This window comes from Ascidia mentula, chromosome 5 (genome assembly GCF_947561715.1).
Source record: "Ascidia mentula chromosome 5, kaAscMent1.1, whole genome shotgun sequence".
Taxonomy (NCBI): domain Eukaryota; kingdom Metazoa; phylum Chordata; class Ascidiacea; order Phlebobranchia; family Ascidiidae; genus Ascidia; species Ascidia mentula.
The window spans coordinates 9,798,529-9,824,275 of record NC_138570.1 but is presented as its reverse complement, the minus strand read 5'-3'; the positions used below and the strand labels follow the sequence as shown (position 1 = coordinate 9,824,275).

General features: G+C 40.8%; 6 protein-coding genes across 6 annotated transcripts; 4 read left to right on the top strand and 2 right to left on the bottom strand.

The window, feature by feature from the left end:
• Positions 1-4,680: 4,680 nt before the first annotated feature.
• On the bottom strand, positions 4,681-6,059 carry LOC145903431 (uncharacterized). The gene is made up of 2 exons (XM_082991513.1): positions 5,682-6,059; positions 4,681-5,380 (listed from the first exon to the last, which is right to left on the bottom strand). The coding sequence occupies exons 1-2, from the start codon at positions 5,974-5,976 to the stop codon at positions 5,064-5,066; spliced, it is 612 nt and encodes a 203-aa protein (XP_082847639.1). The 5' UTR covers positions 5,977-6,059; the 3' UTR covers positions 4,681-5,063.
• A 536-nt stretch (positions 6,060-6,595) lies between these two features.
• LOC145903499 (uncharacterized) lies at positions 6,596-7,980 on the bottom strand. Its single transcript, XM_082991586.1, has 2 exons — positions 7,461-7,980; positions 6,596-7,282 (listed from the first exon to the last, which is right to left on the bottom strand). Exons 1-2 carry the CDS (start codon positions 7,486-7,488, stop codon positions 6,933-6,935), a joined length of 378 nt encoding a protein of 125 aa, XP_082847712.1. The 5' UTR covers positions 7,489-7,980; the 3' UTR covers positions 6,596-6,932.
• Positions 7,981-9,094: 1,114 nt separating this feature from the next.
• Positions 9,095-11,097, top strand: LOC145901993 (glucosaminyl-phosphatidylinositol-acyltransferase PIGW-like). The gene has a single exon (XM_082989827.1). The coding sequence runs from the start codon at positions 9,331-9,333 to the stop codon at positions 10,948-10,950; it is 1,620 nt and encodes a 539-aa protein (XP_082845953.1). The 5' UTR covers positions 9,095-9,330; the 3' UTR covers positions 10,951-11,097.
• On the top strand, positions 10,967-13,653 carry LOC145901994 (monoglyceride lipase-like). Its single transcript, XM_082989828.1, has 8 exons — positions 10,967-11,139; positions 11,218-11,323; positions 11,373-11,479; positions 11,741-11,877; positions 11,998-12,108; positions 12,286-12,375; positions 12,522-12,734; positions 13,096-13,653. The coding sequence occupies exons 1-8, from the start codon at positions 11,112-11,114 to the stop codon at positions 13,192-13,194; spliced, it is 891 nt and encodes a 296-aa protein (XP_082845954.1). The 5' UTR covers positions 10,967-11,111; the 3' UTR covers positions 13,195-13,653.
• Positions 13,654-14,848: 1,195 nt separating this feature from the next.
• LOC145902868 (ribonuclease H2 subunit C-like) lies at positions 14,849-15,253 on the top strand. Its single transcript, XM_082990960.1, has one exon. The coding sequence runs from the start codon at positions 14,849-14,851 to the stop codon at positions 15,251-15,253; it is 405 nt and encodes a 134-aa protein (XP_082847086.1).
• Positions 15,254-15,292: 39 nt separating this feature from the next.
• LOC145902376 (DEP domain-containing mTOR-interacting protein-like) lies at positions 15,293-24,824 on the top strand. Its single transcript, XM_082990317.1, has 12 exons — positions 15,293-15,432; positions 15,504-15,625; positions 15,688-15,813; positions 15,902-16,016; positions 16,089-16,270; positions 19,501-19,651; positions 19,841-19,917; positions 20,026-20,074; positions 22,431-22,530; positions 22,917-23,021; positions 23,485-23,631; positions 23,928-24,824. Exons 1-12 carry the CDS (start codon positions 15,386-15,388, stop codon positions 24,069-24,071), a joined length of 1,365 nt encoding a protein of 454 aa, XP_082846443.1. The 5' UTR covers positions 15,293-15,385; the 3' UTR covers positions 24,072-24,824.
• The last annotated feature ends 923 nt before the right edge of the window (positions 24,825-25,747 follow it).

The window sequence follows — 25,747 nt, the reverse complement described above, 5'->3', positions numbered from 1 at the left end:
GAGAAACCTAAATTCAATGTACAGTCTACAGGAGGCATCTATTGAAAGAACTGCGCCTTAAACGCCAGTTTGACGTTGTTTACACAAGAGTGAGACACAATGGCATGGAACCACACTCAAATTGCCTCGTTTTTCGTTTCCAGTCTCGTAAACGTCATTTGCTCGGTGAAAAGAACAAAACATTCCCATTTTATTGCACTCTGCTCTGTGGTAACTCTTACGTTTTACCAGAGGTCAATATGCTTGAAACTATACTGGGCCGCGTCTTCATCGTTATAAGCAGCAACGATTTTAAAGGGATATACTAAGAAAGCGCTTTTCAATGCGACCAAAACACATTTGTATTCCACTGAAAAAGCAGCTAGCTAATATTCTACTTACACAGCAAACAGACATGAACTTCGCTTGCCTGACAGCTTTTGTTTGCCCAAGCTGTATGAAAAAGAACTACCAGGCAAACTGAACTGTCCAAGAGCGAATTCAGCGCGACAACACGAAACAAAGCGCTGGATTTGAAATAATCCCTCCAAACAATGATGTGACGCAAGCGCATACCAACTAGTCCGCCTATGCTGTTACAGCGTATGGTATATACAGTATTCTGTGTTGGTGTCACTAGCACATCGGCAGGGTGTTGCTTCGACTTGTGGTCACGTTTATACTATGTTCTATAACGAATTGCTGCCCAGACACGTACGACCCTCATGTAAGGTCATTGAGTTATGTCGATATGGCTTTGTGCTCGCCCTGCCCTAACTGACTTTCAATGGATCTGTGTGGGATGGTAAGTTTTTTCTCCGTTGTTTCACCCACCGCCGTACGTCAGTACTCGACTATTAATAGCACTGGGGCGGCATTACGAACACATCTCGCTAAGTTTAGCGAGCTCGGTATTGACGCACGACCTCGTTAAGTCGAGATTTGGTATTACGAACTGCCGTCTCGCTAATCGGGCCTCGCTAAACTCCTCGCTAAGTAGCGAGGAGCTTAGACCACTCGCTAACGCCAAATTATTCCGGACAAAGCCGTACAGCTGCATCAGCAATTAATAATGGCTGTCTATTTTGCCGCTAAACGCTCATACAAACGAAAAAATGTAAGACAAAATCCCTTGAATTAATTTCAGAATGTCGAATGCGTAAAGCTGTGATAATGGATTTGTGCAACCACTTGCACCAAGATTAAAACCCAAAGAATGCCAGTAAAAGATGTCTTACAGTGGAAGAACAAGTTTTGTTACAATATTAATGTTTCACAACCAACTGTCAGCATAGTACCAAGTCGATTTATGGATAGTTTGATTTCAAAACAACATCAATTCATCCACATGCCAAACAGGGTGTCTTCAACAATGATAAAGCAAAAATTTTACTCAATTGCACGGTTTCCTGGCGTCATAGGGGCCATTGATGGAACACATATTCCCATAATTGCACCAAGTGAGGAAGAACATCTCTTTGTCAACAGAAAGGTTTACCATTCCATCGATTTGCAGGCAAGTTGCATACTTTTCCCTTGTCATAAATTGGTTTTGACTTCAAATTATTGTTGCAGGCTATATGTGACGCCAATATGGTGTTTCTGGATGTGGTATGCAAGTGGCCTGGCTCATGTCATGATTCATTCATTATGCGACAATCAAATGTGTACCAGGAGTTTGAGAGTTGAAAATATCACGATGACATTTTGCTGGGTGACAGTGGTTATCCATTAAAACCTTGGTTAATGACACCTCTTAGCCATCCAACTACCCCTTCACAACAGAAGTATAATAAGGCTCACGAACAAACAAGGTCAACTATAGAGAAGTAAGTTACACTTGCTTCTCATAACATTAACATAAATAATAATAAAGCTTTTTTGTTTAGGGCATTTGGTGTTTTAAAACAGAGATGAAGTTTGTAAAATTACAATGTGTTGTTTCATTCTGCACAATATTTGTCGCCTTCACAATGTGCCACTGCCTCAACCACTGCCAGCAAATGCTGACATAGATTCACTACTAGACACCACCACAACAAATGAAATTCATGACTTGCAAGGTAGTACTGTGAGAGATTCAATTGTTTCTACATTCCAATAAAGTGATGTTTGTGAAATGTATTTGTGTTTGTTTATTGAAAAGTGGCTGCACAGAAAATGAACTTGAAAAGTAGGTAACAGAACACTGATCGAATATGAAAGTGATAAGGTAGTTAAAAAAGAACAGTGAAGAATATGAAACGGGCAATAAAAAGCAGTGAACAAGAATGAATAAAAACCCTGACAGATTTGGGCCTTTAATTAAAAACCAGCAGTGAATAAAAGAAAATTGAAAAACACATGCAGAAAGCAAAAATTGTTAAAAATGCAAATTAGTTCTAATCATCAACTGTGAAGTTGTTGAATTATAGCTATGTTTGATATTTGGACATAAATTTCCTTTTGTATGTCAACTATGTCCTATTCTGGATCACGACGGTGGCGCTTTGCTTTGGGTTGTAATGATGCTTCGGAGTGTGATGATGCAGGGCTCACTGGTTCGTCAATTATTTCAAAAAGGCTGTCATCCATAGTTGAACATGTGAATGCAACCGGTTCTTCAACATCGCTAAAAATTATTTTAGCCGAGCTCGTTAACTTAGCGAGCGAGCAAGTGCTCATAATGCCGCCCCAGGTTTCAAATGGGTACGTTTCACTGTATGGGCAAAACTATATATGGCTACTTTATAGATGTAAGAAGTCACACTGTGGTTGTCAACAGTATAACCCAATGACAATGACACGTTATGAATTATTTAAAATCAAATTGTCACCTTGGGGCTAGCATATATCTGACCCCTGGTTCCACATGAAAAGTTTCAAATCGGCAGTGCTATCATCGTCTGTAGACGAAAATGTAATGATGCTTTATGTGCGTTAGTGCTCGCTAACTGCCTAAACCCACCCAAATGGGATGAATCATCTTGGAGTTTTGGAACTTTTGTTTGTCGTCGGGCTTGGGATCTGTTGTATTTGCGCAAGATTTTGTTTACCTTGTACCCTATGAGGCTACGTGTCATGAAAACGTCCAACAATAATTAAGTATGCGTCACCATGTATCAACTACGGTTAGGCTGAAATACATGTAGAATAATTTTTGAAGTGAATCAATCAACAATTGACGAATATTAGAATATCAAACACTCATTATTATTCTTTCGGAATAAGCAGTCACCGAACCATTTTTTAGTAACATCTCTTATGCGTATAACAATGTGCAACGTGTAATTACATGAAAAGCAGCATTAGTAACAGGAATACCAGATGCTTATCTTTACAAGAAACTAATGCAGTTTGTCACACACTGATGCGAGTAATAAAATTGTGATTTAACCAGTTCACGGTATATACAACATATACTCAACGACGATAATGATAGCTTTTCTCGGACAAACTGTATGGAACTATTACTAAAGAACAAAGGTTTACTTTATAGTTTAAGGACAATTACAGTGTGTTTCAGCGCCGTGCATGGACAACGTTTATCAATCATCACAAAAAATGGAAGTAATCCTCTAAAAACTCTGGAAAAAATTGTAATATTTCGTCCCTAACACCAAATATCCATATTTTCAGGGAAGTTGTGACTGTACCTCGTCACAATTCCAAGGAGTATAAATATAATGACAGCTATACACAAGGCTCCAAATTTAATACTTGCATTTATTAGCTCCTTGCAGTTGTTACAACTTATTATCTTGCGCACTCTTGATCTCAAAGACAATATTGACGTACTGGTCCGTCTCTGGTGGTTATTTTCATCAGCATTGGTGTTACTGGTTTGCCTTGTGTTCACAGGCTCGCGATTTTCCCCATCCTTCATTGTTGTCGGCACATTGCTGTTGTTGTTTTCGTTGGTATCCATGGTTTCGGCGGACAGCGTTATTCAAATATCACATCATATATGCCTAACCCACTGAGCGATACAGCACCTACACACGCGTGATAACAAGGAATGTTACATCGGTTTTGACTTTTCACGACATTGGCTCTCGTCTGTTCTTGTAAAATGCCTGCAGACTATTTGCAAGAGTTGCTGAAATTGGTCGATTTCGTGAAAAAAAAGTTTCATTTTGCACGAAGGCGTCTTGGCGCTTCTTCGTTCTGTGCATGGGCGGAAATTTTGTTGGGCGGAACTCAGGAAACCACAGTCCCCCAAAACTTTAGATGGTGGGGACATGATATGATTTGTGAACAGACTATTATATCAAGTATATTGAACCATTTGGAACGAACTTCGCACTGAGGAAATATTAGATGCTATTCTTCACTGTAGCTGTAACTCATTCAGTGATAAAAATAATTTTTACCTAGACCTCGTTATCACATGCAATGAACGTAATCTTATCGCCCGATGCTTTTGGTTAATATATCCTAGGTATAGTAGGGGTTAAGAAACCCATACTGCAGTGTCTTTTTATCGTTAAGTTACGAAGATGTCTAAACTGCGTTCAACTAAACTCTTACTATAATTTAACTATCTAAACTAAACAACAAGTATCAGGTAGAAACAAACGTCTTTGGTTAGTCCGGAACTAACATAAACCGGATGAAATTTTTGGTCGTCCACAGTTCGGCGAAATTTCTTTTCCTCAAGTTTTTGAGGAGTTTTCGAAGGCACAGAAGTCATCATCAATGTATAAAACCAACACACACTCCGACACACAATATTAGATTTATGACAGGGGAACACGCTGCGAAAAGAAGGGAGTCAAATCAACGTATATAATGGAACATTAGCAGTTTTATTTCAACAATGTAATGTTGCGTATGGCGGTAAACAAACTTGATCAAAACAGAAAAAATACTTTCCTTGCAATTTATGAGGTTCACAATTTATGAAATTATAACAAAATTATGAAGTTTTTTAAAAAAAAAAAAAACATTAGACGAAAAATATAACATGCACAACAACGACGAGCGTTTCTTAAAAAATAAAAGCTGTTCTGGAACGAGGTCAATTGCAGTGTTGTCTGACGGTGTAAAAACCTTGGACAAACGTTTTTTAATCATCACAAAAATGTCTTCTTTAAATAAAAGTCCTAAACCACTTCGCTGTATGAAGGAAGCACGTCGGCATTTGTACTGGAGTTTGACTGACTGTTCATTGTCGAATCCGAAGCATGAAAACTCCTTGAGTTGTTCACCACGTACACATCTGTCACTGGTAAGGTTCTGTGTGTGCGGTAAAGAGCATAATAGGATGGTGGCATATCCTGGAAGTGAGAAACACAACGCCGAGCTGCGGCATCCGATATTCTCTCGATGATTTCTTCTCGCGTCGCCTGATCATATAATTCATCTCGGCGATTGAGTCTGGACCGACAGTACCATTCACCAACGGCAGCCATGGTCACTCCTACACCAATATAATGAAATATAGGTTTAAACTTGACCGTATATTGCTGAAAATGTAAGTTTCACACTGAAAATGAATGTGATAATATTTGGCAATTGCGATAAAACCGCATTACTACATTAAAGAAAGGCCACGCGGTTTAAACGATATGTTATTGTATAAAATATGCCATATATACTCTTACAAGAAGGAAGTGTATTGCACTAAACTGAATGTTTCATTCAAACACAATTGTAATTGTGCACGTATCTACAGTTACAAGCACGTGAATCCCTATCGGGTTCGGGAATTCACAACTTACCGATAACAAACATGGCAAGTCCAGGCATCAGCAGAGATCCGAATCGAGACGCAGAACAAATGTACATAATAAGGCAGGCCACACCTCCAAGCAATATAATCAACCCACAAAAGCAAGTAAAACAAAACAAATCAATCCTTCTCCTCAGGCATCCAGTAAGTCTCGTGACAAGAGATTTAAATAAACCATCATCTTCGCGGTCTCTCGGCTGTCTTTCCGGTCTAGTGTCGTTGTCGTTGTGGTTTGTCGTTCGTGGCAAAGTTAATTGATCGACTGCGCTATTGAGCATGTGCATTATGCCGTTGCGAATGACAACGTCAACTGCACTATAGTTTAAAAATATGCTGCTACATTTTTCTAAAGAAACATTAACTTTCTATGTAAAATTGGTTAATGACACATTATAAACCAAATATACTTGCTTATACCCATTTTATTGACTGTCAAAATTAAGTGTTTGCTGAGCTGTTGAGAAACACGCTAAATAAACTTGAACGTCTTTCAGCACATATTCAGCTACCATGTGTGGTTTAAAAAAACATCACAAAGTTTATTTTTAGTTTCACTGCAATTCGTTTTTATTATCTGGTAGAGATAAAGACAGCTATGCGTTATTTGACTGGGGTTGTAAACGTGAGGTTGCTGTTCACACGCTTCACTGATTAAATGCTTAGCACGAAGTTTTCGTTCTTGCTTGAGCGACTCCGCTGACTGCCTGCTGAACTGTTACCTAAAATAATGCATGCCATTGATAGCCCCTGTGGCGGGCGTTTTCGCGGATGTCTTGCTCGTGTGCTTTTCCACAATTAGGAAAAGTGACGAGGACCTCCTGTTTTGCTGCCTGTCATTCACTTTAAAACGCCGAATGCATCACACAGCTCAAACATCATTTCAAATTTAACACATAATTTTGTTTGCTCGACTTGTAATAAACCGCCGCCTGTCTACGTACAATTTCATGTAATAAAATGCTATAAACGGCAGTAAAGCCCTGAAAGTTGACGACGGCTAAAAGGAACGATTGATCGACCCGCAACGACAGTTTGAACACCATTTCAATCCAAATAACGCATATATTTCAGTGTCATAACGAAGTGCTCTTAACTCTTAGTGGCGCACATGAGAGGGGTAATATAATAATACACATACAGGGGTACACACAGGTGCTGAGATTGCGTGTTGTGTGGGGTTGTTACATGCCTGCATAGAGTAGATGCGCCGCAAAATGTCAAAACAAACAACCACATCACGTCACAACTTGGTAGCTTGTTCGGGTAGGTCGGCTATGCTGTAACGAACAACCTCGGGTTCCGTTTTCGGCATGTTTGCCGTGTCGTCAAGGCGAAGATATTGTAAGTTGTCAGGTTCCGTATCCTTGGCCAGTTCCTTTTCCAGTTCTGTAGGGTGTTCGTGTCGCTGTGCGTAACTCATGAACGAAGCTGTAGTGGTGGTCATCGCCGTGTCCACGTGCACTTTTGGGCGTTTGTGCGCAGTCAAGTCGTGAGTGGGAACTGACTCAGGAAGCCTTTGGTCTCGGGTATAACTGTCCGATTTGTCTTTCCCAGTGCCCGGACAGCAGCACATAAACAAACAGCAGCTACCTGAAAATGGTACACAGAATTTCAAAATAACATTTAAACTTATTTTTGATGGTAAATACCTAATTATGCAACAGGGGATCTACTCTTACGGGTTGATTTTCGATTTCGTTGAGTTAAGTTAAACAACAATAGAAAACACGCTTTTTTGAAGAAGGAAATCACTGTTTTTACTACCCACCTCCTTCCTTTGCGCAACAGCATCCCATTGTGAATTGGCTTCGACTGGTAAAATCACAAGGCAACAAGTTGTTGGTTTTATCTGATTTAACACTATGTCATTTCTGAAGAGGGTCTAAATACACGGATCTAAAAGATTGAAACCTCAATTTACAATATTCATGTTAAACTAATTTAGTTTATTTCGTGTTCTTTTTGCTTGCTTGAATGAGTGAGTATACGACACCGAGGCAGGCAAGATACATTCCAAAGCTAAGAGTAATGCGATCAGCGAAAAAGTACAATGCGTGCGCTGAAATGAAAAGTCTGTGGGCCCTCAAACACAGAACACAATTCGCCTTTCTGTTTCTTCTGTTGAATCAGTGAACCTTTGTTACTGCAGTAGTCTATTCAGCTTTTCGAAATTTCTTGTTTATAGAAGTTAAAACATTTACCAGTGATAAACTTAGCTGTAGTGTTAGGTACTGCTATGATTCCCTACTTTTAACTACTTTCATATCCTCAATGTAAACGGTCTCGTTTTGGACAGTGTAAATATTTAAATATCAAAGATTAACGACCATTGATCAAACATATATACTCCTTTGCTACAACTGTGGTACATTTTACGTCGGTGCAACCCTATAATGACGTTGTACTTCGAGAAGAAATTGCTAGCAAAGGTCCTATTCAAGCAACCACTGGTTTACTGGGGCGCGACAACGCTTTGAAACGCTTCATTGATTCCGTGGTTAGTAACCGCACTTTTTCGTCAAGACAGACTTAGGCTACGTCAGAGTTCACGTTTAGATTATAAACTGTGCAACCGTGCTTTTGCGGCCAAACAAAAGGCATGCTGGCAGCTAAAACTTCTTTTTTTTTAAACAAATGTTGACAAAAATTAAACAAATTCTAAGACAAAAATAATTTATTTTGCTGATCAAAGAAAATGAGTCATCAAATTTCGATGCAAATGCTACTCCTTGCCTTCCAAATTTGATAACTCTTGGCATTTAAGGTCTCGTGAAATTTTGTTGACCAAATATAAGTCTTTTAGGCTCCAGCAATCTCTCCTAAAAAGTATAGTTCTAAAAGTTCAAACAAAACGAACATAGGCCTACGAATATAGTGCGCGACCACAAGTCCGTGGTTAGTAACGGTATCTCTTCCGTCTCCGTATCTGCTTTTAAACGTTGGTTTAGCAAACAATCTAAAACCTTGTTTCTTTTCGTCAAATGTTGGCTGAGCAAACGACTTATATCGATTTTGCACGTGTCGAAAGAACAAAATATGGGCCTATACTACATGGCAAACCACTTGCAATTAACTCGGCATATAAACCAAAGCATGTCAATATGCAACAATCTTTCGGAGCCTAAAGCGTTAAGAGGATCTCATTTAAATTTTCTGGGAATTACGGCCTAAATTAAAATTGTATTTATCATCGTAACATGAAAACCTACATTAGCTTTCGAAGTCTTGTGGTAATTTTCGTTTAATTTAGTTTGTGACCGGTGTTTCTGGGCCTGCGAAAATGCTGTCCTGAAATACCAATGTTTCATTGTGCACAGCAAAAAACGCTTTTTTGTAAATTTTTGAAGCATGCCTAATAATATTCCATAATGGCCCAAATGCAAATCATTCAGGGTTAGCGAAACCATAGTAGAGTATACTATGGCGAAACTACCGCCTAATTGGCTTAACGCATGAGTAGTCACAGTATCTCCCCCAAAAAATTATTTCAAACTTGTAAACACACTGGTGCATCAAACAAACGCAGAGATAGTTGATCCAAAAAGTGGATTGCGAGCGTTCGACATTGGACTTTTCTTCGCCATTTAACCCTATATCCTGGTACTTTCAGGGGTGACAATAGTGAAAAACTTCAAATAATGGAAGAAGAAACTGCAATCAACGAAAAGCTGAAATTCGTAAGCAACTTAAATGGAACGACAACTAATGAAGTTATAACAATTTCAACTATATCAGCGGCAAGTCTTTTCCTTAGAGCAGCATTACTCTGTGTTATGCCACGGATATTGCTAAAAATTCCTACATGTAGATTCTTGGTTGACTTCAGTACTGTTTTTATACCACTGGTCCTTTCTGTTACAGTGTGGTCCCAGTATCTTTTACAACTTTTTTTCACCATCATCATACTGTCTGTGTCTATTATGTTTGTAGTTGGTAAAACCTGTGAAGTACCCCGAGAAAGAGTGGTGCATTCCTGCTACGTTGCACCACCAATATACAATGACCTAGTAAAGAATTTCTCATCAGACAAAGAAGATACTCAGACACAGAACAACAACACAAATGTATACGACAAGGCTCAAGAGCATGGTGACATTTTTTTGCTTCCATCCAACTTGCCGTTTTTAACCACGTTTAGGGCCTTTGTGAGCATTGCCACTTGTATCTGCATACTGGCTGTTGATTTCAACATTTTCCCCAAAAAGTTTGCGAAGTGTGAAACATTTGGTGTAAGTGTTATGGGTCTTGGAGTGGGGGGCTTTGTCATTGCCAATGCCCTGGTATCCCCTGAAGCAAGAAATCGCCATAGAATAGACAAAAATACTTCGATGCACTTTGCATTTACATCAATTTGCATGCAAATTATCTCAACATGGCCCCTGATTGCACTTGGGCTCATACGATTGGTTTCAGTAAAGCTATCTGGATACCACATGCATGTCTCCGAATATGGTGTCCACTGGAACTTTTTTTTTACACTTGCACTGGTCAGGATTTTAGCCTCCATTGTGTTGGCTTTCATCAATGTCCGGTTCTGTGGAATAGTTGCTGTCTGTGTTGCCATATCATATCAAGTGCTTCTTAAAAAAGATTCTGCTATGCTAACAGCGTTTTTAACAAGCAGTGACCACCATGGTAACTTTCTAGTGCAAAACAAAGAAGGAATTGCTTCATCAGTGGGAATTTTGGCTTTGTACTTGGCAGGAATTGAGCTGGGATCTTTTCTCTTTAAACCAAGAAACACATTCATGGAATGGAATAAGGCTGCCGTTAAACTGTTGGTGATAAGTATAATTTTTGGCGGTGGTTTGAGTTTCAGTACACAGCTCGTGCAACCAGTTTCAAGGAGAATTGGCAATTTGTCATATACTTTGTGGATGTTATATTATTCATCAATGTTTTTATTTCAATACCTTACTGTAGATTTGGTATTGGTGTATTTAGTTGATGCACGGCTTTTACCAGTGGAATGTATGCCAAACAGATGGCACATGTTGTCTGGGAAAAATGCGGAAAAAGACATACAAATTATTCATAAACCAGAGCCGCCAAAACCTTGCTTGCTGAGTGCTATTAATCGCAATCAGTTGTTCTATTTCCTTCTGTGCAACTTGTTAACTGGTTGTGTAAATTTCATATTTAATACTCTTGCAGTGGAAAATAATTTTGCACTGGTAATTGTTTTTGCATACTGCACCGTTGGAGCAATTTTAGTGTGGATATTACATCAAAGAAGTGTTACTTTAAAATTTTGGTAGAAACCGGACAGCCAGAAACAATTTTTTATCACTACATTGGATATCATTATATGTACCTGCTTCACTAATTGGTTTTATAGTTGGGTTTATTACAGTGTAACTCATTTTTAAAGATTTTTAGGTGTTTTTACCCATTATTAGGTACATACTGTTACCACATTATGGATAGCCAAACTGAAAACAGTGCAGGTGAGCATTCAAGGTTTTGCACAAAGTTGTGTTGGACATATTTCTACTTGTCAAATACAGTTAGTTAATGTTTTATAGATCGGAAAACATTTAGTGGCAAACTCTTTAAGGATGTTGACCACTTTGTCAATGAGGATAATCAATTCATTTTCTACAAAACTTGGAAACCAGATGGTCCAGTAAAGTCAGTGTAATGTGTCAAAAAAACAACTGATACAAACAGTATTTTGTAGGTTTCTCCTCAGTATGGTCCATGGGTTTGGTGGACATGTGGTTCGCTTTGATGAGTTGGCCACACATATGACATCTATTGGAGGACTAGCCTTTGGGAATGATCATGGTAAAGTTAGTTAGGAACACAACTCACAGGTTTTCTCATAATTCTGAGTATAAATAGACTGGCCCATATTGTTATTAACACTGTCATGTTAAAATAAGACGTTTCGACAAAAACTTATGTCATCATCAGTTTTTGTCGAAACGTCTTATTTTAACATGACAGTGTTAATAACAATATGGGCCAGTCTATTTATACTTAAAGTTAGTTACTTTATGATACATTATCTGATGTTGCATTCTTCCACTTCTATAACTATTATAGTTGGCCATGGTGAGAGTGAGGGAAATCGTACAACAACCCACGATTACAATGTTCTCATCAGGGATTTTGTTCAGCTGATTGAAACTATGAAAAAGGCGCATCCTGATGTACCAGTATTTGTTTATGGGCAGTCAATGGTCAGTTTTGTGGACAAAAATAAGATTATCCTTCTTTAACATATATACTCATCCAAGATCAATATACCTTTGGCCAGTTCTAATTTCTGTAAGTTTTTTAAATGTTCGGATACATTTTAGGGTGGTGCATTGTCCGTGATTGCAGCTTGTCAAAAGCCAGCCTTGTTTCAAGGAATTATCACCGCAGGGGGAATGTTTGTGAAAGACCCTGCTCTAAGATCTTCTTTTAAGGTTGATAACTTTCATTTGTGGGTTATTGGTATAATTTATTGCTTTGAATAAGGCTATCCATCCAGCATGTTTGTTTTGGAGTGGTTTAAATGTTTTCAGTTTAGTATGTTTTGTTTAGTAACTTTTTATATTGTATATCTTGTATTGTAAAATTTATTAGAAGCTGTTTTTTTTCAGAAATATTTACTTCAATTTGCGTCAGCACTAATGCCTAACCTTGAAGTTTCAAATCTAACAGATAACAAAAGCACCAGAGATGAAGAAGAGGTAAATTTGTTGTGTGTGCTTTAAAAAATTCAGTTTTACATTTTAACTTATTCTATTTGGTCTGCTATTCATTGTATTTTTTGTGTAACCTTTAAAAGGCTGAAAACAATCTTTGAAAAACGTAAAGTCCATAAATATTTTAACAGATAGAGAAAACTATCAACGATCCACTGAAAAGCAGCAAAGTTAAAAGTCAAATGGCATATGAGTTATTGCGGGTTATGGAGGAGGTGATCGTTGTAATGCCCACATTGAAGACCCCATTTCTGGCACTGCATGGTGATGCAGACACTACATGTGATGTGGAAGGCTCGCAAAATTTACATGCAGTGGCACAAAGTGAAGACAAAACTCTAAAGGTAAAATTTTTAGTTCCTAGGGTTGCAAAACCACATCTTAGGGAAACATATTCGTTACCAATGTTTTAATACAAAATCTTTCTCTGTAAAGCGTATTGAAGTGTGGTTACTGGTTATGTCGTTACGCGCAACGCAAGAAATCATTTAAAATATTATGACCGCTAGGTGTCTCCCAAGTGTTGGGAATAATCTCAATAATCTTGGTTATGCGAAGAAATGATGTAAATTCAAACATGTTCTGTAACTACGACAATCAGATTAGACCTGCAAACAAATGTTCTTGAAAAGAATTGCAACTTCAGCTAAAGCTTCAGTGATTTCGAACATACCTGTACAGTATCAGTATACATTTTTTTCGCAGATTTACAAAGATTGCTGCCATGATCTGATACACGAGATTCGACCGGATAGAGACCGTTGTTTCGAAGATATGAAGTCGTGGGTTGCAGAGCGCATATAAGGACTAAGGAGCGTTTTGAATCTTTTAAATTGGTCCTATTTTAAACCTGAGAATATCCAGTGTTGCTGTTAACATTGTTGTTGTATTTGTTCCATAGTACACGATGTACACTTTTTCTTGAGAGGAAAATGTGCTGGTGCGAGGACACCCTTGTTTTAAATCACATGAGATTGTAGGGTGACAAGCCTTTGCTATAAAATTCCCTCAGTTTCAAAGCAAACAATGATATTCATCTCATGGGTCCCGCTAGACTCGTGTAGGTCATGGTGCACCCCACTCTCGAGGGGCCTGATACTAATGTCATGATTTATCGTATTACGTGCGTGTTGTTGTATGTTTTTGGTAACCAACATGTGATTGGTGCACTTTCATCAAGCGTACTATCGTACAAATATAGCCTTTGTGAGCGCATCAGTGTTGTAAAATAAGGTCTTAGGTGCAATATGTCCAGCATATAATCTACAAATAAATTACGGAGTGGGAAATTGTTGCATCTCTCTTTGGTTACTCTAAAAGTCTCGGGGCTTTGGGCCCTCCCAAATTTCTACGATAAAGGTTTGTAAGATAGGGTTTTTCAAAATGTAGATGTTGTGGCTAAGTTTTTGTTAAAGTAAGCACACCTAAACGTTTTTTTTTTATGTGTAAGGCCATGTTTGAAGCCGAAGAGTTTAACCCTCTTAACACCTTTTTGCCTATACAGCATTTGACCCCCACCAAATTTTCGGCATAGTAGGCCTACATACATAGGTTGCACAAGCTATATGTTTTCGACCTAGTTATACGCCCTGTTCCAAATTTGCGCTTTTCAAACATGTATTAGGAGATAATGTTTTCATTTACCAACACATAAATAATTATTAATGGGAATTGCTCTTCTGGCTCTTAAGTTTCGCAATTCCCATTAAGTACTATGCCTGGTAGCAAAAATAGCAGTTCATAAATAATTAGGCGTTTTGTCATTTCGTGCTACTATTTTACCCTTTAGAAGGTATAGAGCACTGCACGTCATAGCCACTAGTACTTTCGGTGTGGCAGTTCGTAACGAAAGCGTATTGTAGAGAAAATTTATCGTTATAATTGCTTGGGCTTCTTTGAAAACTGTTGGTTCTGAGATTTGACTCCGGGTTCTTACAAAGTAGCCCAAAGCCCACAAACCACGTTGGTCTAGCGGCTAGCCTCAAGCAGCCTCTCCCGCCATTTCTCCGCGACGTAAATTCCATTGTCTGTTTTCTCTTGGAATGAATTAATCGCTTCGAAATGCTTGAGCGAGCAGGGACTACAACAAAAACAGTGTAGTGGCTCGGAGCAAAAGGAAACACGAGGAGAAAAAGAGCAACTGCGACACGAGGTCGATAGTCGTTGCCTGCGTGTGCGAACAACTGTTGTAAAAGGAGGCACTCGCAGCCCTGACACGCGGAACGGAACAGGCGGCGGGAATTTACTACTGGCACGTTGAGAAGATAGTCGGGCCTTCAGGCTGTCTAAAGTTCGTTAGTGGTCATGTGTTGGTGTATGTGAGGACAATTGGCTTTGCGATTATTGACAGGCCACTTGCTCAATCGCATCTGACAAAGGACTTATCAGATAAAGCACACAAGATTCGAGGATTGGAGTTGTAACAAGCCTGACAGAGTGCTAACAGGAAAGGCGCAACATGAGCATCAAACTAAACTGCCAACATCCGTCCAAGCCTCAAGTGCTTCACCATATGCCGTGCACGATTGATGGAACGGAAAATGCAGATGTTTCTAACTATTTTCAATCACAGTCAAAACAATCCGGTTTAAATGACAAACTGTGCGCATCATTTCGAGGCAGGCCGTTGGAAGGCAAAATAATAAAAGTACCAGATGGATATATGGGCATGGTGGTGACGGAGAAAAGAAAACCATTTTCAGAGGACGAGGAACGGATTTTAGATGTAACAGGGACTTTTCATAGTTTTCATCAATGGTATTTGGACTCCCAATACCTCAGCAAGAATACTATGGAAACTGCATGCCAATCTTGGGTAAAAGACCTTGCCTCATGCATTCATGAACCAGTTACCACAGAATAGCATGCTTGCAGATTTGTTATGATCACAATTGTAGACCAACTTATAAAATTGTGTTTTTTTCATTTCCAGTGTTAAAATATTTTGTTGACTAAATTAAATACGTTGTTGATAAACAGTCAAGTCCAAGCCAACATGGAACCTTATAATTTGGCTTTAATAATTTTTGCGGAGAAAATAAGGTATGTCATTATCAAACTAATAATAAAATAAACTTTATACACATTATTTATAAAAAATGGTATGTGCAAAGGGAAAAGATGCAAATGTGCAAGCCATCATTGGTGCGACAGCGGCGTGTCATTTTTAAAGCATACCCAGATGTGTTTGTTGGATGTGAAGCTGTTTCTTGGACTGCAAACAATTCGGAATTAAGTAAGTCATTTAATTTTAAGTGCAGTCAAACACAGCCATTGTCATTGTTGTAATTATTAAAGGGAAGAGTGAGGAGACAAACAACAATGGCCACTCCCCCGTGTTGACCAGAAATGATTCAGCATTGACTGAATGTGATGCAGTTGGATTGTACCAGAAGTTAATGGATGCAGGACTTTTAAGAAATGGTAAGCTATTCGACAATGCAAATATTTACTTGAAATGTGAATGTACAGCTTTGTTTGGGATGTTTCATCTGTTTTAATTGTGATTCAGTGCAAACAATGGAAGGATTTCAGAATGACAAGTCGCTTTACAGATTTTCGTCAGATGACCAGGAAGGAGATACTTTTGTACGATCTGTGGCCATGGGCTACAGGCTTTACAAAACGTAATTTTATATACACATAAAAAGTGTGGTATGAACATTCTTATACAGTACTGAAATATTATTGTTTTATAGTGCCTTGGATGGTTCTACAGGACTGTTCCAAAAAGTATGTGCTTTCGCACAACTGGTATCATCTCAGTCTCTTAAGGCTTCTGATATAGTAACGTGGCTGATTTCCAACAGTTTTTGTAACTCGAGGGAAGCCGCCATAAAGCAATGCGCTTCAATGTGTTTTCACAAAGTCATCAAGCCAGGTAAGAGCATGTACAAATTTAGTATATCACTTTACGCCAAACGCATTTGAGAAAGACGAAATAAGCGGCTGTTTATTATGATTTTGAAGTCACTTAAGTCATTGTGCGAGCGACGGGCTCTCGTTCTCCAAGGAGAATTGACCGGTAAACCGCGTAGGTCGCTTTGGTCCTGCGTAAATCCCAGTGATTCACGTTGTTTGCGCAGCAAGTGATACTGCCTTTATCGCCTGGCAATATCCGTCTTGACAACCGTCACCGTATATGCCAGGGTCAAGCGATTGGGGTGTTGGCTTTTGCGGTGGCGACAGCGCCCTTGTTTGCATACTGTGGACTGCCACAGTTAAACTTCAGCATAGCGACGTTGTTGGTATTGTGGTTCTAGTGCCGTGCGCAGCGGTGCCACGTCGGCAAGCTTTGGTTTGCCGCTACCCGTTCGTCATGGAGCAATGCGCGAATTGGGACAGTTTTATTATACCCCAATGAATTTACATAAAACACAGCTGCATAGTTTATACCTACAAAAGACACACTGCCACTATTTTGTTCGCATTTCATACTACAGGTGCCCATGCAAGGACGTTCGGCTTACATTATCCCTTGCAGTTGGTTTATCTACGCTTTGTGTATGTCTTCACAATCGTGGACAACAGGTGGTGATATTTACCAACACAAGCGAGCTCGGTAAATCATTTATTTGCGTTTACATACCGGAGTGGTCTTTGTCTTCGGACACACGCACTTAGCCACGCAACAACACGCTTCCGTAAGCCGCGCGGCGCTTTGTTTTAACATACCTTAATTCTGTCAGTTGTGTCGTTTTAGTAGAAGCGATTGTCATTGGATCAGCGAACCATAAAGGGCCAACCGACCGCTTGACGTACGCAAGCTTAAGTTTCGTGTTCTTCGGCCACTAATTTTACTGCTCCCATCACCCTTCAGACATTGCCCCGTTTAATTGAAGTTTTCTGGAAATGTTCGTGTGTGATATCGTGTGATGGAACCAGATGGCGAATTATTTAAAACCGTGCGTCAACATCGACCGTTGTTTATTTGGGGGAGATATTTTAGTGTGTTTGTAGTGGGACTTGCGCAGCACTTCACCCAGCGAAACAACGTAAGAATACTCACTGTACAGAAAAAAGGGCTTTTGTCCTCTAAGCCCCTTTTTAATTATTCATTCAAGCGAAACAAGGTCCCGCCCAAACGCTTTTACGTAAGCCGTACAAGGGCGCAAAAGTCAGCGACGAACTAATGACATTGGATGCTGTCATAGCAATCATTGCCTACCAATCACCATGATACCAGCGTTGGGCGTCGAGACCGGAGGACCGGCGGCACTCCAAAAATATCCGAGGCACGCTAAATACCAGCACATGCCGGCACCAATCTAGGCAAAATGCAGCACTTCAACCTTGTCAACGAGCTTCACTGCCCCGAAGCCAATGTCCTGGTTCAGTGGCTGCTTCGCCATGCGGCTGGTCATGCACCGATCACGCGCCCGCGGCGTGGTCGCTATTTTCGGCTGCAGACTCGACGCTTTTTTGTTGCATGCAAAGAGCCGCGTGGCGATGACCTCACCGCTTTGGCTTACATCACCAATGCTTATCGGGGGACTGCATCAAACGCGGCGACCACCACCTTTCCTTGCTTCATGACACTTTTAAATGTGAGGTAACAAGTATGACCAGCCCGAGGCGGTAGTATTGTCATTTTTTGTATGCAAGTGACCGAACACTGACCTTTCGCTCCAAATACTTCTCTTGTGGACATGTCACGGATGTGTCGAAACGTGGGTTTCCATTTCGGGGTCGCAGCCTTTTGACCACACCCCTTTCCCAACAAACACCAGGAAAAAGCCAAACGGACGTAGCATGTCTTACCCTCGATGTGTAACGCGATCTAATAGCGTCGAAAACTGGCAATTTGACACCTTACTCTATATTTGTGAGTCCAATCCCAAGCGTCGCTTCGTGGTGGTTACAAAGTGACACATATTTCAGGCAGTGACCACATCCATGGCCGTGATGGCATTTATGTTTGTCTGTTACACCCCCTCGCATATAGCTGAGCTCATGGTGGCGAAATCAGTTTATATCATATTGTGGTTAGAGCAGTTGTGGCTATGGCGTAATGGTGTCTCCTCAGTGGAAATCACGTGCTACTTGGTTCTTGGCTGCCAAATAGGTCGAAGATTTGGCTGTTTACCATGTGGATGACTAACCGCCGTATTGGGTGAATAACCACGTTACGCAAGTTGCGAATGGAACTGTAGATTGTTGTTTTCGTCCATACACTGCTATGAATAAGGACAATTCTGCACATCGCAATCTCCTTATCGACCACCCTTCAATCAATATCTTTGTATCATCTCTTTCCCGTTGGGGCGAGTACAGTTTCACTATTGAACTGTGTGTAACCGTCTGTCTCGATCATTAACGCCCACGCGGTCCCTTGTTTACAACCGTGCGAACCCTTCACACACGTCACGCTTGTTTTGATTCTCCGGGCAGTTTGAATCAGCCTCATTTCGGTGTGTGTTGTGACGCCTTGGTCCAGTTCCCTCGCAACGATCTCGTCTGACCCTCGTGTAAACTGGCCCTAACGCTCCGATGAACCGTAAAGTACAATGCACCTTCGCACGCCTACGCAGACTGGATTACTGTAATTGCAGGTGACCGTCACGCGTTGGCATGGCAATCACGGCACGTTTTGAGTTGTACGCTACAATTATGCTCAAATGCCCACGGCCCGCGGCCCGTGCGTAAATTTCCGTCATTTGAGTTCATAATTTTGTGCAAAATACACACGAACTTAAAAGCGTTCGCACAATGCAACCTTATGAAAACTCCGTTGAAGTTATTTTGCAGTGCGTTGTTGCCTGAGGCGTTTACTGCAGTGCATATGCTCCGCTGTGGTGTTGTGTTCGTTGGTATCGCCCGAATTCACAAAAAGTCGAACATAATTCACCCAACCATTTATGTACCTCGTGTTCGTCCTATTTACCATACTTGCTGGCTCACAGGGAAGGCAATGCTCGTTTGATCATTCGGTTTAGGCTCTAAACATCAAATAACGAATACTCGTGTTACAGTTCCACCCGGCAACGCCCTTTACGCCAAAATCTGTACTTCGGTTTTGGGCGCTGTGATATTTTGCGTGTATTTTCATTGGAAATCGAAACTTGTTTGGAAAACCTGAATTTTAAATGTAGGTTTTCTTATATTTTCAAGTGGATCCGGATACGTCGGAATTCGCTGACGACAACTCATTCTACTTGTTCGTGGTTGACTATTCGCGAAAACCGCTCACGGTGGCTCAGTTTCTCAATGGCGGCCCACCGTGCAGTCGTGAAGGCAATCGCAACAAACACATCCACCTCAGGTACAGGTCACCACCCTGGGCGTTTCTCTGCAAAGCAATCGAAATTGCGTTTGCTGGTTATGAATAGACTGCATTTGCGTAACTACCGCCCTTTTACCCGCGTGCGCAGTGCCGTTGGCCAATCATGTTGTTATGATTTTATGATTCATCTTTGTGGAATGCGACTTAACCGCACCGATGTTTTTGCAGACAAACCAGCGAGAAACTAATGGACCTTTCCCTTTACAACTCATCACTTCTGTCGAACAGGAATACGAGGCAGAAAGGTGAAAATTTTTGTGTGACTTTACATAGCGCGCGAAATCGGACCGTATAATTACGTTGACAATGAGCATTATGATCCACAAGAGCCTAAAACTTTGTTCTTTTAAAAGGTTTGTCGACTTCATCAGATGATTCTGGCATAGAAAACGTTGGATCTATGTAAGTGTTTTACCATTGCTATAGGCTACCATGTGCAGTCATACAATACTATACATGGAAAAATTTGTGCCCGCTACGATTCGCGTTGCCATTTACATGCGAAACTTCGTGATAGCTAGCTGTTTCAAATGAGTCACGTAACTGCATGGTGTTTTTTGGACAAAAGTGTCAAAATAATGGACTTCTTTTCCTTACAAAAATAACCGGTAGGTTTTGCCTTTTGAAATTTGCAGTTTTAAAAGCAAAAGCTGTTGTCGTCCTATTGTGTCCTGTAAGTTTTCCGGGCACGAAATGCCAACATGCAATTTAAATTATTCTCGATACGCCGCCTTCTCTGTCAAGGCCTCTGGCGATGTTATATAAACTGTGCCCATTTACATCATGACCCAACTATTACCGTTGACGTCGGATCAAGTCGCCATAGTAACGTGCTTAGGCTCCCTCAAGGTTGAACGTAAACTACACGGAATGGAACGCAATTATCCCATGCACACGTCCCGCCCTGAACTGGCCTACAGCGATAATCTCTCAGCCGTGGCTGACCGCTTGTTGACCCGCCTTTGAATGTCGTCGTTTCGCTCGCACGCCAGGTTGCAGTTTCTGCACCATTTTCGTTCTGAGCTGCAGTTTGCACGAAACACCATTCCTGCGGTCCGGCGCAAATGCGGCAGCGCTTAAAGCAAGTTGCTTGCAAAAAATGTTTTGCAAAAGTTGAGATTTTAATCATAAAGGTTTTTGGATCATTCCACGAATAACAACGTCATTTTGATTTTGCCGAATACTGTGTTTAACCGAATATATATATTGAGCTCCCTTTGAACACACACTGAATTAATGAAAGGTCCCACTCGGCAGTCTAGATTTTCTGCCATGCTTTCATTACCCAAAAAACAATCGTTTTTTTACGCACAAACCACTACTGCATTACAAATCGGAACACACGCTTATTTGGACAAGCGTTAATTCGTCAAGTTAGTTAATTGCCAACTAATCTGATACAGATGATTTTCATGTTGCGAAACATGTTTGTCATCATTTTATCAGCCCTATAGAATGGCAGACGGGGGTGTGGCAAACAGCAGCTGCTGATCACATTTTAACGAAATTTGCCCCCAAATCGTGCCGTGACGTTGCTACTGTTTCCTCCTATTGGCGTCCGGAATCATGTGCGTATTGCGTGAAAGGCGTGCTACTAACGAGCCTCACCGTACGTTATACTATATTGCAAACGGCCGTCTGAATGGAAATTATCTTGCGGCGCTTTACTTGGAAAATATTTGGGTGAAAATATCGCATGTCAAGCGGCAGTGCTGATTCAGTCAAAAAATGTGCTGACGCGCTTGTTTTGTTTTAGGTAGCGTCATTGCACACGCCAATGACCTTTTGCAGTAGCGTCACGCACTTGTTTACTACGACCGATGAACGCACTGTCTGTTGTATACAAACATCAGATTTGTTATTGCACGTCTACCAAGACTCAACCTTTTCTTTTGTTGGAGTCGCGTTTGGACGTTGACATGTAGTTAACCTTGCGCTGTAGAAATTATGTAACATGGGGCATTGTAGTACGCTGCCGCACAGCATCGTGCACGCCACGACAACTTCTCAATTGCGTCTTTGTTATGGTTCTCGCGCTTGTTCAAACAAACTTAAACCGCTCAGATCGCACACATACCACCCAACGTTTTGCGGCCGCTCAGTAGCGAAAAACTACCAGCCTGCTCCGGATCAAAGCGGTTTTCGTACGCGCGGTGTCGTCTCTGCCGACTCCAGGGTTCACAGTCCGGGCGTAAATCATTGTAAAGCTTCGCATTTATAAACAGTGTCCCGCGCTTTCGGCGGTCAACAGACAGTTCACCTGTAAAAAACATTGCCTGAGTCATGTCGTTAATGGTTAACCAGTCAGTTTTACGGTTCCGTGCTTCCCATGTCCTTGTTGTGTATGTGTGTTTAGGTGCCAGTTATGAGCATATTTGCACAAACGGGTTTGGGGCAACCGCATACCGTATATGGGCCACGACTGAGCCCTGTAGGTAAACTTGGCGCCTGTATTAAAAAGCAATTCTCAGGGCACTTGGTATAAAGATCTCATTGTTCTTCTTTCAGTTGCGCACGTATTCATGCGGTTATAGCCGTAAACCCATTTAATGGGGGTCGCACAGTCAGTGCAATGGTGCGGGGGAAATTTGTCATTTATGGGCAATATATCACCCTTATCGAATTCAATTAAATGCCTTTGTCACACGAACGTGCATCGCCTTTTTACGATCTATATCAAAACAGCTGCACGTGAAAACAGATGGCTACTTTTTCCACGACCACTCGCGTCATTTAGTTTGTTTGTTTACGTTCACAGATCGCCTCCTTCCTACAAATCCCTGCTGAAAAGCGACGGAAGCATGACCACAGAGGCGTTGCTCCATCCCTCCGCACCTTTCGTCAAAAAGGATCTAAAGGTAGGCGTGCTGGTTAACATAACACACGGAAGTTCTGCACAAAAGCTTAGAAAAGGAAGGATTTGGCCGATCACTCACAACGGGTGGCGTCCGTTGCTGTGAGAAAAACAGGACACAGTAGCTTTGGGAGAAAATACCATAACTATCAAATGACAAACAATGTATTGAATGCGCGCGTATTACCCCTATGTGCATATTTGAAATCTCCCCTCCGCGGTGTGGTTTCCAAAGTTCCAATCGAGGCCGCCAACTGCGACAAACAACGCTCCCATTACCATAGTTGTCGCAAATATGTCACTAAACACCTCGCCTTGCAGTCAACAACTGTTTGACTCCGTTACTTTCGGTTCCAGTTTCGCCTTGTCAACATTCCTTTTTGTTTACAGATATATCCCGACCCAGTTGGCTACGGTTTCGTTGTGCGTGGTTCTGGTCCTTGTTACGTAAAGATAGTCGACCCCGATTCACCCGCCGGAAAGGCTGGACTTCAGGTAATTTGCATACAAGTTGATCATCTTTCGGGGTGGTTACAAACTTGTTGGCACGAAATTGCGTCGTCGCTGAGTCGTGACGTGTGCACATTTACTATTTACTGAAGCTGTCACATTCAAACCAGTTCAGTTATATATAGTAATCCAACCTGACAGACTTATCTGCTGTATATCCCTAATACATGCGAGCTGTTTTTAATTAAAATGACAGTAATCTTGACAACCGTTTGTTTTTGTGCAATGTTCTACAATGTCATATAACTTAGGTTAATTCATATTTACATTAACGCGACAATAACAACATGCTTCGCGTTTTTACCATATGGGAATTTTATCCTTCCCAACAGCAATCCTGCAATTCTCTGTAAATGTCCAAACTAAATTGTTTTATAGATTCAGATTGAATAAGTGTGTTACTTGCCTTATAAGTTCTTCATTAATTTGCATCGCCAAATATTTGCAGGCAAAGCAATACATTTTGAGCATCAACGGTCAATCAGTGACCAACTTGTCACATTCTGATGTTTCCGACCTAATACTAAATGGACCAAAGTACCTCAAGATCACCATTATGCAACATAACAGATACGCGCAGCGCAAAACCAGCGAGGTGAGCCGTTAGTTTACCTACTCCGTGCATTGGAAGTTTTTTCATGTTGATCTACTATGTTTGTGTTGTGTATAGGCGGTTGGGGCGTGTTTGAAAACCTATTAGTAACAGGGACGGCTTTCTTAACCGTGGTTTTTTTTACCCACGCATAAAATGTAATATTGTACTTCATTTAATCCTTAACAAGGTTCCACACACATAATTCCATCACACCATGTTGCCCTTCAACAACACAACCAAGTCTCCCACTGGCTTCCATTCTCACGCATTTGACCTTGAACCGTTTCTTTTATCAGCCCACCGTGTCGCCCCCCGTCACACCAACCACACCGAGCAAGACGCGATCCTCACCTCCCCTGCCCTCAGCACAACCATGGATGAAAAAGCAAGACAGCGACACCTACCGGAGCATGAATTCTGTAGTGATGAGCCGATCTTAACAGGCGCCTTGTAATATGGGTGTGGTCATGCACGGCTGCTTGCGAACCACGCGCTTGCACTGGAGCGAGACGTGGCGGGATGGATGACCGGGCCGCGAGGGAAGGACTGTGAACTGTGCAATGTGACAAACGTAAGAAGCACAGAGTATATAAAAATGTTTTCGGGAATCAGCTCCTGCGCCCTTGTTGATCTATTCAAAAGTATATAGCGCAACAAGTAAACTGTACACACATTGCTTGGGCGGCCATTAGTTTTCCTATGCAGCTTTGCGCATGTTTTTCTTCTGCGTTTTCCCCCAGTTTAGTTGTGCACATAACGGCACGCATTCAACAATACTTCTGAAATTGCGCCCATTCGTATTCTTTTCGTTTAACACCACTGTTATCAACTTACCAACAATTAGTAAGGCAAATGCTTCTGAATTTGTGCAAGTGGCAAGTTTGACGAACAGTAACAACCAAACCCAGTGTATAAGCGTGATACCATTAAGAACAAATTTGTTGTGTGTTGTATCAGCGTTTTGTTCGTGGATCGATTTAAGACAATCGAAGAACTTTTCAAGTGCTTTCAGCATTTTGCCCTTTTTTCTTGAGTTTGCGCCTTTTTTATTGCAAGAATGATGACGTTCCTCAAAGTTCCACAGTGCAACATGCCCTGTAATGTTCGGTTTCATCATGCTTTGTTTTTGTCTATCTTTTGTTTTCTTTCCCGCTTTTTTGCTGCTTGCATATTGAATAAAACTGCATAACATTTATGTGAGTTTGTTGTTTTGTGTACAGTAGCATAATTTTATCATGTTGCAATGACCTATTTTGTCATTTAATACCGCCAGGTCAACATTTGAGCACAATTTTTTTTTTAGAATGACAGTGACTCAGAACTGACGTCACAATTTGCACAATTCGCCTGTGTTGGTGGAAACTCGTCCTGAGTAATAAGGGCCGTTGAACAAAGCAGCATGTTTAGTAAAACTGGATTGCAACTAGAATTAGATCTTACTCAGTATTTCCAAATTAGAGTTATCGGCATTTCGCTCTAATTCGTTCCAGCGAATCGAAATTATCTATTTGTCCCAAGTCTGTTAGTGAACATTTGTCGTATGGTTGTCCAACCTATGTAAGGATAGCAAAGGGGGCTGGCTGTGCCACTGTTTGTAGGTCGTATTTGGGCGATTTGTTGCAAGAAATAGGTCGTGACAATGGCAGCCAATAAGTGACTGAAACGAGCTTGACTTGTACTCGTTATTTGCGTTTTTCAGGTAAACACCTCAAAACAATTTGTTATTTTTTTGTTTCTGTGAGATGGGGTGCTGTAAAAATTAAAATAATTATATAATATGTTTGAAACTTCAGTTTGAAAATTCGAAAGTTTATTTGCTTTAAAGTTGCAGAAAGTTTTGCCTTCTGTTACTCTGTTGAAAACGAGCACTGATCTCCATGAAAAAGAGCAGGTTAAAATAATGCAAGGTCCATTGATTTTGTACCGGCGCCGCGCGCGGGTGTGGACTGTGGTGTTCAACGTTCAAGTGGTTTACTTGTAAGGTTATGCATTCGGTTTGTGACAGTGTTCTATGCAGGGGAACCAATTGTTATCGGTTATAAAAATGTAAAATTAAATATTATTTTATGGCAAATTGAATTTCATGTTTTCGCTTTAGATTAGACAGTTCGACAGA

Excerpts from the sequence above, each read along its gene's own strand:
- LOC145903431 (XM_082991513.1), bottom strand. The coding sequence starts at position 5,976 with ATGCACATGCTCAATAGCGCAGTCGATCAATTAACTTTGCCACGAACG. Across the intron at positions 5,381-5,681 it reads ACTTGCCATGTTTGTTATCG|GAGTGACCATGGCTGCCGTT; the intron begins GTAAGTTGTGAA and ends ATATTGGTGTAG.
- LOC145903499 (XM_082991586.1), bottom strand. The coding sequence starts at position 7,488 with ATGGGATGCTGTTGCGCAAAGGAAGGAG. Across the intron at positions 7,283-7,460 it reads CTGTTGCGCAAAGGAAGGAG|GTAGCTGCTGTTTGTTTATG; the intron begins GTGGGTAGTAAA and ends TACCATTTTCAG.
- LOC145901993 (XM_082989827.1), top strand. The coding sequence starts at position 9,331 with ATGGAAGAAGAAACTGCAATCAACGAAAAGCTGAAATTCGTAAGCAAC.
- LOC145901994 (XM_082989828.1), top strand. The coding sequence starts at position 11,112 with ATGGATAGCCAAACTGAAAACAGTGCAG. Across the intron at positions 11,324-11,372 it reads AAACCAGATGGTCCAGTAAA|GTTTCTCCTCAGTATGGTCC; the intron begins GTCAGTGTAATG and ends AGTATTTTGTAG. Across the intron at positions 11,480-11,740 it reads AGCCTTTGGGAATGATCATG|TTGGCCATGGTGAGAGTGAG; the intron begins GTAAAGTTAGTT and ends TAACTATTATAG.
- LOC145902868 (XM_082990960.1), top strand. The coding sequence starts at position 14,849 with ATGAGCATCAAACTAAACTGCCAACATCCGTCCAAGCCTCAAGTGCTT.
- LOC145902376 (XM_082990317.1), top strand. The coding sequence starts at position 15,386 with ATGGAACCTTATAATTTGGCTTTAATAATTTTTGCGGAGAAAATAAG. Across the intron at positions 19,918-20,025 it reads CAGGAATACGAGGCAGAAAG|GTTTGTCGACTTCATCAGAT; the intron begins GTGAAAATTTTT and ends TTCTTTTAAAAG. Across the intron at positions 22,531-22,916 it reads TCGTCAAAAAGGATCTAAAG|ATATATCCCGACCCAGTTGG; the intron begins GTAGGCGTGCTG and ends TTTTGTTTACAG.